This window comes from Coenobita brevimanus, unplaced genomic scaffold, assembly GCF_032717465.1.
Source record: "Coenobita brevimanus isolate Jiangsu-jjx unplaced genomic scaffold, ASM3271746v2 jjx.HiC_scaffold_1231, whole genome shotgun sequence".
Lineage (NCBI taxonomy): Eukaryota > Metazoa > Arthropoda > Malacostraca > Decapoda > Coenobitidae > Coenobita > Coenobita brevimanus.
The window spans coordinates 119,586-134,207 of NW_027642047.1; the positions used below are offsets into that span (position 1 = coordinate 119,586).

The following is a 14,622-nucleotide window of genomic DNA, read 5'->3' on the forward strand; positions in this document are numbered from 1 at the left end:
TTCTGCCATTCCCGTCACCCTGGGTTCTATTTCAGGTTCCCTAAATTCCTCTTCCAGCACACAGACTGACTGCAGTTTGTTGTTCATTATTTCACACAATTCTTCTTCTCTTTCACAGGTTTCATCTCCATCCCTCAATCGTATTATACTGTCCTTAACTTTCATTTTACCATTCACAAACCTATAAAATAATTTTGGCTCCTTTTTACATTTAGTTACAATATCTTTTTCATATTTCCTTTCTTCTTCTCTCCGTACCCATATATATTCAATTCTTACCTGCTTGTACTCCTCCCAAGCCCTTTCACTATATTGTACCTTCTTTTCACTTTATTCTATGCTCTTTTTCTTGTTTCATGTGCCACTCTACATCTGTTGTTAAACCATTCTTTCTTCCTTTCCATAACTGCGGAAAATATTGGGACATTTACTAACTCCTGTTATATACACTTCTATCAGAAACTCATATTTCTCGTCAACATTTGTGATCATTAATCCAGTCTACATTTTGGAAAAAGTTCCTCAGGGAAGGAAAGTCTGCCTTCCCGTAATTGCATCTATTCTTCCTGTGTTTCTCATCCCTTTCTCCCACCACTTCCATCTCAGCAACCAGATGATCACTTTTACCAAAGGGGCATTGGTAGGTTATGTTCCTCACATCAGTTACCCTCGAGGACTCTGCCCCCTCCTCCCCAACTTCATTCTGATGATGAAGTTTTCAATCATGCTATCTGTGGACATATGAGGCCCCTAATAACATAGTGTACTGAGCGCCACTGCAAGCGAAACCAAGTTAAGTATACCAGTATGTAGCCCAAACCCTCTTTGATCTGGAAAGCAACCGCGAGGTACAGAAAGCAAATGGCATTAGGGTCCTAATTCCCCTTCTGTAACACAGTCTCACTGCCCGCTTCACCTCAGTGGATTGACAAGCCTTCATGCTGGTCACAGAATGTACCAAGTGCCTCCCAGCAAGGTGTTGTCTGGTGTTATCAGATACAGTACTAGCATTATTTTATGCTCACAGTCATGCAGTTTTTTTTATGGCATTATTAATTTTTGTACCTCATTCTAACATAATGGAATATTTTAGCATAAAATTGCATGATTTTAAGGGTAAGTTAGCCATAATGTACAGAAAATGGAAAAGGCAGAGAGTTCAGCAAGATATTGGCAACTGTGATCTGGGAATCTGTTGCCATGTGATGCAGTTTTTTGTTTACCAGCCGGCCTAGAACACTACAAGGATTAACTGGCTATTTTCAGAGCTGTTTTGGTGTTTTTTCTCATTGTCTCGAGAACATGAGTGACTCTAGTAGTGAGCAAAAAGCTGCTGGTCCTTCTCATAACAGAAAAAGAGTGAGGAGGCCACAGATGTGGGCACAAAACATTAGTAAGAAGCTCAGGAACACTTCATGAAAAAAATAAAAAAAAATAAAAAAAAAATAAAAGCACTAAAAAATATTCCCTAGTTCTAAAGTTATATTTTGAAAGTAATGCAACTTTAACTGCGTTTTTCTCCATTTTCAACATGTGGCGTTCGGTACACTATGTTATTAGGGGCCTCATATGTCATAGGGCCTTCCACCCCCCCCCCCCATTTAGGTCCAGGACTCTGCAATGGTCTCCTCTTCTGACTCCTGCCTCCGATCCATTGACAGCACTTTTTTTCCAATCTATATAATATTACCTGCTGGATACTTCCCTCTCTGACATCTTAGACCAATTATGGCCACAGCTGAAAGACTATGGATGTTCTCCATGGCTGTCATCCCAATTAGTTTCACTGTTGCTCTCTGGAATGTTTCAAGCTTCCTACCTGCTAATATTGTTGTGATTAGTTCACCAGACCACTGCATGGATCTTGGCCACTTCTGACTAGCTGATGGCGTGCATTAAATGTGGACTTCCAAACTACCATAACATAGGGCCATGGTGTCTGTCAAATCTCTTCAAACCAACAAGACTGAATTTCTATGACTATAACAAAACACTCAACCATACTTTACAAGCAGTAAATTTCATGAAACCATTTACTACGCTGGGTGGTAACCATATAACCAAATTTTGGTGCCTGGTGGTTTAGTGGGTAATTATGCACTCCAACTGGATTGAGCCGGTGAATGTTTATATCCAAGGGGTGGTTAGGGTTGACTGCTCATGTAATGCCACTCTGGAATGAGTGAGGCTGGTCACTCTCATCTTAAATGTCGGGACCAACTGCCTAGCCCCGGGCTCCTACGCTCCTCATGGGGCAATGTAGGACTGGATGATAGATAGACAGAAATTTCATGAAGGAAGATAAATACATTTTATGACTATGAGCAGTGCATCTGACAGAGGAAGTATGGATGCTAGTAGGGATGCACTGGAATGTCATTTTGCATGCATTTTGCCTAGAGAAAGGGGGAAGGGCACTGTTACATGAAAGAAAAGTTATGAGATATAGTGTATACATTTAAAGAAATCCAGAAGTCTTCATGCAGTTACTGACTCACCACCAGTGCTAATAACTGCCACTATGTTGTTGTTCTTGCTGCTCCAAGCTCATTTAAATATAAACCTGGTGGAATGCAGGCTGAAACTGTCCTTCTCCTTAAGTCCAACATCCTTCTTTTGGGGTATAACGGGGAAATTGGGGGATGACTTTTTACTGCTGCATGAAGGCATCTCTCTCCATTATCTCTCCACTGCCAAATGTCAGTTATGATAAATGGAGGCTCATGCCATGTTTGCCATTATTGTGCTGTTTGTACCAACTCTCTTTTGATTTTTCTTGTGCAATTCATGTATACAGTAGTGCAAAGATTGTGTGATTAGGTTCTGTACCTTCTTTACTTCATCAAAGAGCACCAGACCTAGCTATGGTATTTACAGTTACAAATAAGCTCCTCAAAATGTGGGTCCCCCCAAAAAAACATCTATCAGCAGAGCATTTTCAGGCAACAGATTAAATAAAATGCTAACTTAGCTCCATATGTACCAACAATCACTTAGGTATTCTATCTTGATTACTGTAGATGATTTTCTTTGGTGTAGAAATGACAACTACCAATCACAGGTAATTAAAACACATCTACTTGAACAAAGTTATGCTAAAAAGTAAGGGGGGGGGGGTCAAGAATAATCCTATGGACATCCTGACACCTTAGTTTCATGTGGAAGGGTTCATGACACTAATCTCAAAGTATCTGGAGTCACTGGAGAAAGAACTTCATACTGTACCTTTTTTTTTTTTTTTTTTTAAGACATTTGGGACAATAAGTTTATGACTAATGTTTGGGAGGGAATGGGATACTACCCTACCATCAGCAAATATCAGCAAGCTCATTTTCACTTTCCTGTCTCTGCTAAACAGAATTTTCCAAGATGGCAAGCACCGATCAAAGCAGAGCAATCATATCCACATGAAAGATCAACCCATATTGTACCCTTACTATGGCTCAGCCATTGATATTCAAGTTAGTAAAAAAAAAATACAATTTCTACCTTATGACTGACCACTTCAGTTATGAGTTTTTTAAAATCTCACATCCAACACATTCATTCAGGCAACAATTTGTTGCTTTCTTCTTCAAAAGATGTTGATGACAGTCACAAAGTTATTGCATTTTGTCCACAGTGTCATAGAATGGAAAATGTTGGGAATAACTGCTATACAAGGGTTTTGCAATTAGGGCCTTATTCTAAATGGTTTTCATGATTCTGTAACATATTAATGATTAGCCATGATGATGACTGAAGCTGCCATGGCTCAGTGGGTTAGAGCGTTCTGAACGAAAAGTCAGAGATTCGAATCCACCCAAGGGTCACTGGTAGATGTCAGGAAGGGCATCCGGTCATAAAGTGCTACACACTCCAAAAACCTAAGTCCCCTACCCAGGGGCAACACCTTAGCCCTTATTGACAAAAAGGGACACAGCGTAAAACTAAAAAAATAAATAAATCTATCTATCTATTGCCAGACGCCTCAATCCCGTTTGGGGTGGCCACAAACAAATCGCCTCCAAGTCGCCCTGTCCCCCGCCATTTCACTGCCCTGCTCCCAACTCACACCCCCCTCTCTCATATACCTCTCCACCCCATCCCTCCATCTCATCCTCGGCCTCCCCCTCCCTCTTCCCCCCTCCACCTCACTCACAGGGAGTGACTCCACAGGGTCCTCTTAAATAACTCATTTCCACTGCTCTCACTCTTGACTTGTGTCCTTCCAACAACGTCCAAGCTTCACTTCCATACGTTGGAGTTGGTATCACAATACTGTCATGTAGTAACTTTTTCACTTCCATGCTCACTTCCCTGTTTCTTATCACTGCTTTCAAGGAACCAGCAACCTTTCTTCCCTGCTGTACCTTTTCAAACACTTCATCCTCCAAACCTCCATCCTTACTCATCACACTACCCAAGTACTTAAACGTACTCACATTTTCCAATTCCTCACCATCCAACCTCGCTGTACATTCACTGACTTCACCTCTCTCAAAGACTATCACTTTACTCTTCCCTACATTCACCTTTAGATTCCGTTTCTTACACACTTTCCCAAACTCATCCACCAAGCCTTGCAGCTCCCCTTCGTCTTCACTCAACAACACAGTATCATCTGCAAACAACAGTACAGGGAGTTTCCAAACTCTATCCTCTCTCACCAGGGGCACTCCAACATCCACTACCTTACCTTGTACCTCTTTTATTTCCCCATCCATGTACAGATTGAACAACCATGGAGACATGACACATCTCTGTTTCAACCCAACCTTCAAAGGAGAAAAATTCACTTAGTTCACCATCAACACGCACTGCAGCCTTAGCACCATCATACATACTCTTCACAGCATTCAACAACTTCCCATCTACTCCATATATTCTTAATACTTTCCACAATCCTTGTCTATCCACCCTGTCATATGCTTTCTCCAAATCCATGAAAGCCGCATACAACTTCTTTCCTTTCTCTAGAAACTTTTCCACTAAAGATCTAAGAATGAGTCATGGCACCATTAAATTTAATGAGTCTTTTCTGTCCAACTCTAATGCAAGAATTAACTGATACTTCCAGTCCTTCATGAATGCAACAGGTCAACTCTGGAACTGTCTTCCTTTTCCTGTATTTCCCGCCAGTCTTTTCAGCACACTGTGTCTTGGTATCTCTAAAATCTAAATGAACAGATTTTGAATTGATCACTTCTTATTTTTTCCTGAAGAGAACAATTTTATAGGCTTTCAGCCTCTGCTTCCTTCTTCCCTGGCTAAACAAACAGAAGAAAAAAATAATGAGAGGAAATGGAGGATAGACAACATTTTTTTTTTTTTTTCATGGCACCTTCAGAGTTCCACCACAGAGCAGCGTTGTTTCAATTTGTTTATACAGGCTCCAACATGCTTAATGTGTTGGCCTTTGTCACTTTATGGTTCTCCATCCTGCTTGATTTCTAACAGCCTCTGTTCAGTCCCTTATCCCTGGGGTCACAATGTATGACTTCATCCCACCGTTTCTTCTCTCTCTCTCTTTTTTTTTTTTTTTTTTTTTTTCATCTCACAACTCTACACTGTGTGGTAATGTATGTGTTCAATATCTCTCTATCTGTTTATGTATTTATCTAAATGTACCTATATGTGCATGTAAATATGGTTGTATATGAATACATATGTATAAATGTGGCTCTGTGTATGTGAATTTCAATGTGACTATGCATATCAAAACATGACTATATGTATGTGTACATAAATGTGCCTGTATCTGTATGTATATGTACAGTAAATGTGCCTATGTGTGTATAAGTATGGTACGTAAATTTGGCTGTATGTGTACGTGTAAGCAAATGTGCACGTATATGGACCTGTATGTGCATGTGTACATGCATATGCCTGCATGTGTATGTGTATGTAAATGTGCATGCATATACGAGGTCTATTCAGAGGGTATCTAACCTTAGACATGACGAGCTTAGAGCAAATCCTGTATAATACAGTTAGGTAAATTAGAAAGGTAAATACACACACACACAAAATCATCAGGTGGCTACTTACTTGATAGTGGAAGCAGTTGACTGAGAAGTGGATGACCGTCAAAACAGGTATTTTCAACAACGGAGATTCCATGACCATGCAGCTTCCATAAGGCAGATTCAATGTCAGAACCTGAAGAATATATTATAAATTAACACTCTTCATCCAAGACCCTTGATTAATTCACTGACCCTCAGGTGATAACTATCTTTAGTTAGTATCATGTGATTTTATTCAACCCAAGCAAGGCCTCGTATGTTGGGAGTAGGGACTTATAATCGCACCTCCAGTTTGAAATGCCTATTCTAAGCTGAGAATAAAATGGTTAGAAGATGTTAAGAATAAAATTAAAAAGACACTGGCAGGAATAAACTGAGCGAGATAAAGTGAACAGAAACATGTGATGGTAACACGATTAAAATCACCTTTGGGTAATCAGTCCGATCACCTGGCACTATCGTGCATAAATTAAGTCTATCATGCTGATAGGGGAAAAAAATTCCTGTAAGCTGAATATAACTGCTCTTTTTACAAGGAATAATGCTGCAGAGGGATGCCTTCATATGGTGTGGAACATGTATAGTTGGACAGCTCCCCTCCTGGGTCTACAAACACCCCTAATCCCCTCCCTATCCACCAAAGTGATGGTAAAATACACAAGCAATTTCAATCTTCAGTCCACCAGGTTCACACACATACACACGTTTTCGTTTTTAAAGGCTCCAACATGCTTGCATATGTCGGCCTTGGTCACCTAATGGCGGCTCTCCACGCTGTACGATCCATTGCAGCCTCCCTGTTCAGTCCCTTAACCCTAAGGTCACACTTAATGACCTCGTCCCATGTCTTTCTCGGTCTACCCCTCATAACCCCACCCCCAAAATTAACACTTCACACCTTCCTCACCCAATTATCGTCCCCCATCCTCTTCACATGTCCAAACCATCTCAGTCTACCTCTCCTCATCACAACACCAATACACTCCAGTCCCATCCTACCTCTCAACTCTTCCATTGTAAACCAAGCCCCTCCAGGCCTTGGAGGCAGGGACGCATTGCACATCCACCTAATCATTGTCATTTCTGTACGTCTGAGCCTGCGAATATCTTCCTCCTTCACTGCCATACAGCATTACACTCCTAACACATGCTGCATACAAAGACCCCTTAGCACATAGGGAGAGCCCTCTCAATGTCAGGAGAGGCAAGAGCTCCCTGAACTTCTTCCAACCACTTCTCACCCTAGCCACAGAGCTACCTCCATCACACAACATGTCTCCCAAATAACAAAACTCTTCCACACACTCAAGAGATTCACCAGCAAGTTCAATCCTTTCACGTCTGACAATCTCCACCTGCTCACCCCGGCACGCCGTACAAATAAAATCAGCATTATCTCGTAGTTTACCTCTGATACCACTACATCTCTTATGCACCCATTTATCACACACACTGCACAAGATGGAATTGCTTCCCACGCCCTTGTGGCAAACTGCACATGGCCACTCTCCCTCGTCTTTGACAGTACCGCCACCAACCCTAGATATCATCACTTTTGTTTTATCTGCATTTACCCTTAAACCCTTTTGCCCCATACCATCTCTCCACTTCCTAAACCTTTCCTCCACCTCCCTTTCATTCTCTGCAATCAAAACCAAATCATCAGCATACAACAACTCCCACGGGAGTCCGTTTCTAAAGTCACGTGAAATGGCTTCAAGTACCATGATAAACAACATGGGACTCAAGACTGACCCCTGATGCACACCAACATTCACAGAAAACTCATCACTCAAATCTCCATTCACTCTCACCTGGGTGTGAGCACCCACATACATGGCCATAACCACCCTAACCAGCCACTCCTCCAAGCCAAGCTTTCTCATTGCCCACTTCACCACCTCTGTAGGGACTCTGTCAAAGGCCTTTTCCAAATCAATAAAAACAAAATAAAGATCCCTTCTCCTACCAATACATTTTTCCTGAAGCTGTCAAACAATGAATATGGCATCAGTGGTCCCCCTACCTGGCATAAACCCAAACTGCATCTCATCAATATTCACTCTTTCTCTAATCATACCTTCTAAAACTCTCTCCATTACCTTCATTATCTGATCTAAAAGCTTTATACCTCTGTAATTTCCTTTTCCAGGGCATCACCCTTCCCTTTATACACATTTACAATTACACTCTTCAGCCAATCATCTGGGACAACACACTCATAAATAATCCTATTTATCAGGTCAGTGACTAAACTCACCCCTGTATCGCCTGAGGCCTTCAACATTTCGGCAGTCAACCCTGACACAACTGCTGCCTTCCCCACCTTCATCCTGCCTATTGCCTCACTCACAGTAGCAGCATCAATCAAAGGGCAAGGGCCAGACACTGGATCTGCTGGCTCCAAACCCTCTCTGTCCCAGTCAAACTCCTTCATTCAACAACCGGTTATAATGCTCTCTCCATGCATCTTTAATATCCTCACTGTTCAGCAGTACCCTTACTTCATCATTCTTCACACACTGCTCACCTATAATATCCCGATTATCCCTCTTCACCTGACCTGCCACCCTAAATATCATATTTTTCCTTTCCCCATGATTTAGGTTATCAATTAAAAGTCTCTGTGACTCAGACTTTGCCCTGTACCTGGTATACCTCTCTTCTAGCCCTATGCTTGGCAGCCAAAAATTCCTCTTTGCTACCAACCTTCTTCCATTCCCGGAAAAGCCTTCTTTTCTCCTTAACTGAAGCTTCTACACCCTCGTCCCACCACCAAGTTACTTTATGTCTTGGTGGTCCTCTTGCCCAACCGCATGTTACATCAGTAACTCTCAAGAGATTGTTCTTGAGGGCTCTGTACTGTTCATTAATGCCTCTGTCTATAGCTCCCTGTTCAGCCACCACTCTCCTCAACTTGCTATAGAAGGCATCCCTTACTACTTGGTTTTTCAGCTTCCATATTTTCCTCCTAGGTACATAAGTCCCCTTTTTCATCAATCGTTCCTTAAGCACCATATCACAAATCAGTAGTTTGTGCTGCTGCACACACTCCTCACTTCCTATAACTTTAACATCCCTCACTAACCTCCTATCGGCCCTCCTAACCAGAAAATAATCTATCTGCTATTTCCCCCAGACTCATATGTAATTAACCTACTGTCTCTTTTCCTAAAATACGTGTCGCACACAATCATGTCCGTTGCCTCCCCAAACTCGAGCATCCTTTCCCCTTCTGCACTCCTTATACCATATGCACATCCCTCTTGCACTCCTTCATAACCTTGTGCTCAGTGGCGGCGCCAAGGGGGGGCTTGCAATAATGAGCCAAGCCCCCCCATCAGCCCCCCCAATATTGCCAGATTCCAAAGGCGAATTTAGGCAGGACGTCCCTTATTTGAACTTTCAATTTTGTATTACTATTTACAAATAATACACAAAAGTTGACGAAACGAAGTGTTATAAGTTTAGGAAAAGATTCAAGACAATAGATTAAATCGTGATTATTATTTTTAGCTGTTAGCATTTAGCAGATTCTGAATTATAGTAATTTCACGGAAATTACGGAAAATTTATCAGTTGACTCAACTTCTAAGGAAAACTTCCAGCCTAGTTCTAATACTAAGGGTAACTTATGTTATAATATATTCTGTGAAATTCTTGTAATTCAGATGGTTAGTTTACATATCCTATAATGAAAATGATAAGTGAAAGTAAAATACAGCATTATTTTATTAAACTACATTAGCCATTCTTTTAGTGTATTACGACTGTACGATTATTATCTTGTCTTCAGAAATATAATTGAATGTCGATTATGTCATAATTCGAGGCAGGAAGTTAATAAATTTGAATATATTTGATTAAAATGAAGTAAAGGATTCACACTGCTATAGGGCCTACATGGTCCTAGGCTCCTAGCCTAGCCCAGCATTCACGAATCGAGTGCACGATGGGCCATTCCTGTTCGATTCCCGTCAGCTACCAGACCAGTCTACCACGCGACGCGGTTGTGTGTAGATCTCCGAGTCTGTTGGCTGTTAATTGCTTAGTGCAGTAGACACTGAATTACTGAGCAGCTGAGCTTATTAGTTGTGGTTTTCGTCTTGCACTGATTTACAGGTATGGTGTAAGTTGATTTTTTTCTACTTACAAATGTATATAGGCTACTATAAGATTATAAGAAGCTGTGGAAGGAAGAATAAAATAGTGTGAAAATATCTGGTCTGTTGTAATGCTAATATGCAGTTTTATGCTTCTGTGATCTGTGTGCTTGTTTATGCTGTTTTCCCTGTTTATGAAAGTAACTGATGGTGGTTTATCATATTTGATCACATAGGCCAGGTTGATCATGGAACGCTACCTGTTACCCAAGATTCCCAAGAAGAGGCCGTGAGATGATGATCCTCCTACAGACACACCTGCTGTTAATGAGGACCTGGACAGTGGTGATCGTGATTGTGAGTCTGCAGCCTTACTAGGTGAGGCTAGTGCAGAACCCCAGCCACAAGAGGGCACTTCTCACACCCATGGTGAGAAACTACTACCTGGACCCAAGGACCTGAGCCAGCTTCCAGATAGTGGTCCCACCTGTCCAGACTTGAAGAGATACCCAGCCAAAGAATACAGTGGCCAGTCAAGGTCATTCAACAAGAACTGGCGTGATCATCATTCGTGGCTGGAGTACTCCACGACCCTAGATGCTGCATTCTGCTTTGCATGTCGTCATTTCGGTCATGTACACTTAAGCAAATGTGAGAAGTCCTTCACCCATGACGGCTTTCGGAACTGGAAGAAGGCAACCTCATCTCTGAAGTCTCATGTTAATTCAGCAGGACACAAGTTTTCTATGCAAGCTTGGACAGAGTTTAAGATGCAGAAAGCAACAGGTTCTAGGATCCTACATGCTTTTACTACCAACCATGAAAAAACTGTAAAGGAAAACAGACATTACATTAGAGCAGTAATAGACGTACTGCTCTACACAGCCTGCCAAAATGTTGCCCAAAGAGGTCACAAGGAAGACACTGATTCTGGCAACAAAGGTAACTTCCTGGAACTGCTGGACCTGATTTCCAGGTATGATGACATTGTCAAAAAGAAACTGAGTGGTGGTCTTGGCAATGCTAAATACACGCACCACGATATCCAAAATGAACTGCTCGCCATCATAGCTTCAATAATCAGAGAGGACATCAGCAACGAGGTCCTAAGAGCAGAGCATTTTGCCCTAATGGTGGATGAGACCAAGGATGTCAGCAAACAAGAACAGCTGTCCATTGTGGTGACGTATCTCCACAAACAGAGCCTTCATGAGGTGTTCCTTGACTTCACAGCAGCCGAGGGTCTGGATGCAGACTCATTGCTCAACAAAATCTTGGAGACCCTGGCCAAATGTGGTACTGACCAAAACGCCTGCATTGGCCAGTGCTACGATGGAGCTGCAGTCATGTCAGGGCACATCAGTGGTATACAGGAGAGGTTTAGGAGAAAGGTACCACAGGCTGTGTATGTCCACTGTTATGCTCACAGGCTCAACCTTGTGCTCGTTGATTGTGTACACAATATCCAGGCTGCAGCAGAGTTTTTTGTGGCTATACAGAGCTTGTACAAGTTCTTCTCTACGTCAGTAGTACATGAAGAATTTATAAAGGTGCAAAAAGAATTAAATCCCACAAGGCAGCACATAGAGTTGAAGCAACTGTCTGACACAAGATGGACCTCCCAACATGCTGCTTGTCTGGCAGTGAAAAGAACCCTACCTGCCATAGTGACAACCTTGAAACGTCTCATGGAGGGAGACAATGCACACAGAGCCACTGAGGCAAAGGGCCTGTGCATCCTGCTAGATTAGCAATTTGTGACAATTCTGATGGCCATGGAAAAAGTGTTACTGATGACCAAACAACTGTCAAACCACCTCCAGTCACATGACCTTCAGCTGGCCTCTGCAGAGGACTTGATGCAGTCTGTCATGTCTGGACTGACAGGAATGAGGACTGAAGCTGCCTGGAAGGAGTTAGAGGAGGCTGCTGAGGATTTGTGCAAGGTAGTTGGGATACACACTGAGACTGAGCGTCCAGGTAGACAACGATCTGCTCCCAGACACCTGGATGAATTCATCATAACATCCAGTACAGGTCAGACGGATGGAGCTATACCAGATGCCAGGAGAAGGACCTTCTATGCCATCATAGATAGAATGCTCAATGAGCTGAGCAGGCGATTTTCATCTGATGCCTGTAATGTTCTGATGGGTGCTGCTGCCTTGAATCCTAAGCACATTACATTTCTGGACAAAAAAGCGCTGTCAGGAATGGCAGCCAGTTATGGAGTGGCAGAGGGTGATCTTGCAGTGGAGGTCCACCAATTGACAAGACTAATAGCTAGGAAGAGAGACAATGGCCTGGAAGTGTCCACACCACTTGAGCTCGCAGCCATGCTGGAGTCAAACAAGGACGCCTTTATAGATCTGTATAAACTTGTATGCATTGCAGTGACCCTCCCTGTCACCTCAGCTGCCTGTGAGAGGAGCTTCTCATGTCTGAAACTCCTCAAGACATACTTGAGGAACAGCAGTGGCAACAACCGCACCAGCAACCTTGCTGTAATATCAATTAATTCTAGGAGGGCCAAACAGCTGAACATTGATGCCATTATAGACACATTTGCTGCCAATCACCAGAACAGGCGCATAGTTTTAAAGTAACATGACAGTCGTTACACCTTGATTTAAAAATTCTTCTGATTCTTCAGACTGTATTAACTTCATAACATGGAATTTTTTTCTGTCATGTTAACTGCTTGCTTACACATGATGTCTAAATTAATTGAGTTAAACTTCAATCTTATGGAATAAACTGGAAATAATAAATGTTATTATGTTGCATATACATTAATCTGAATTTCCTTGCTAGTTTAATGTATTTCATTTGGCAGAATTTTTGATGAGATAAGAAATGTTGTACATTAACACCGCAGTTTCAAAGAGTACAGGTGTCTAAAATGAACCTCAGTACATTCGGATATTATGAATATGTACATATCAATTTTCCATCAACACTTCAGTTTGATGACATTTTGTGAAGCCCCCCCACATTTTACCCCAGCCCCTCCTCAGCCCCCCAATGAAAATTTCCTGGCGCCGCCACTGCTTGTGCTGCTTCACCTACATGACCATTAAGGTCCCCTCCAACAACCACTATCTCATCATCCTGCATACCACCCACTACATGTATTAAATCATCCCAAAATCTATCTTTCTCTGCTTCATCCAATCCTGGCTGTGAAGCATATGCCGATATAATCACAGCTATCCTTCTACCGAACAGAATTTTCACTACCAATATCCTATCGCTTACTCTCATAACATTCATAACATATTCCACCCATTTCTCCGCAACCATCACACCAACACCTCCATATCCGTCAGTCCCCCCTTGCCAAAACAACTTATAGCAACAGTCCTTCCCAACAATCTCTCTGGCTAATAAAAAAAAAAAAAAAAAAACTGGACCACCAAATTCATGTCCAGATGGGCCTAGAGCCAAAACATAACAATGCAGACACATTCAGACACTTACTAGAGAATGAAGGCAGAAGGTGCAGTTTTGTTCCACTTTTTTTCTCACTTCCTCTTCTCCTCTGTGACAAAGTCCATGAATGACGGTCCAAACAGCTCCTGAAAAAATCATTTCAGTTTTAGAACCTTGATTAAGCTGAATAAAAATATCTGATGGCAGCAAGAACATCATCATCTAGAGATAATGAGTTGAAGTCCATATGACCACCATAGGAAAAGCTTCCTTAACTGCTTTTTTTTTTCTCTCTCTGGAAGACAGCAGGAGGTGAAAGAAGAGGGACTGGGTGGGGTTAAACTGGGGAGGAGATGAGGTGAGAGGAGGTGTAATGAGAGTGGAGGGAACAGGTGCAGTCAGACTGGGGAGGGAGATGTCATAATATAAAGAGATTTCACAAAATAAAAAGATGCCACAATGAACTGAGATGTTACAAAAATGAGAAGGGTCACACAAAGGTTTACGAGACTCCCTATCATCTTCTTACCATTATATTTCTCTGTCATGTGATTTGATGCATGTGATTTGATAACCACATTAACTGAGTTATCAGGTAAAAATACAATTCATTATCTGATAACTTATTCTGGACTTATAAATACACAGTACACCAATGCTGTCTTTATAAACGTCACACATATCCTGTCTTTTCAGTGTCAGAGTTTATAATGTTCAGTAACTCTGACTTCATCATCCAAGGATACTTTCCATCAAAATACTGTATTGTAAGCAATATGCAGAAACCATAACATAGCTGGTTCTCAAATACATCAATTATAAGTTACTATGTACAGAAGTAGAGAAGCAAGCCTTACATTCAGTATTAACACATTCCTGCACCCGGCCTGAGGTGATTCTAATCCTCCATCTCGCACCAGTGTTTTACTAATGAGCGTACCTCACTTTTTTTTTTTTTTTAACAGATAATGGATGTAAAAATTACTGGTGGAATAAGTCACGACGCTGGGAATTTTAACCTTACTGCCCCACCCTGCATACATTTTTTTCTTTTTTAACACCTTTCTAAAGCTCTGATT

General features: G+C 41.8%; 2 protein-coding genes across 2 annotated transcripts; both read left to right on the forward strand.

Moving 5' to 3' along the window:
• Positions 1–1,302: 1,302 nt before the first annotated feature.
• LOC145389543 (zinc finger MYM-type protein 1-like) lies at positions 1,303–11,862 on the forward strand. Its single transcript, XM_080264810.1, has 2 exons — positions 1,303–1,393; positions 10,424–11,862. The coding sequence occupies exons 1-2, from the start codon at positions 1,303–1,305 to the stop codon at positions 11,860–11,862; spliced, it is 1,530 nt and encodes a 509-aa protein (XP_080120936.1).
• An 18-nt stretch (positions 11,863–11,880) lies between these two features.
• LOC145389544 (uncharacterized) lies at positions 11,881–12,717 on the forward strand. Its single transcript, XM_080264811.1, has one exon. The coding sequence runs from the start codon at positions 11,881–11,883 to the stop codon at positions 12,715–12,717; it is 837 nt and encodes a 278-aa protein (XP_080120937.1).
• The last annotated feature ends 1,905 nt before the right edge of the window (positions 12,718–14,622 follow it).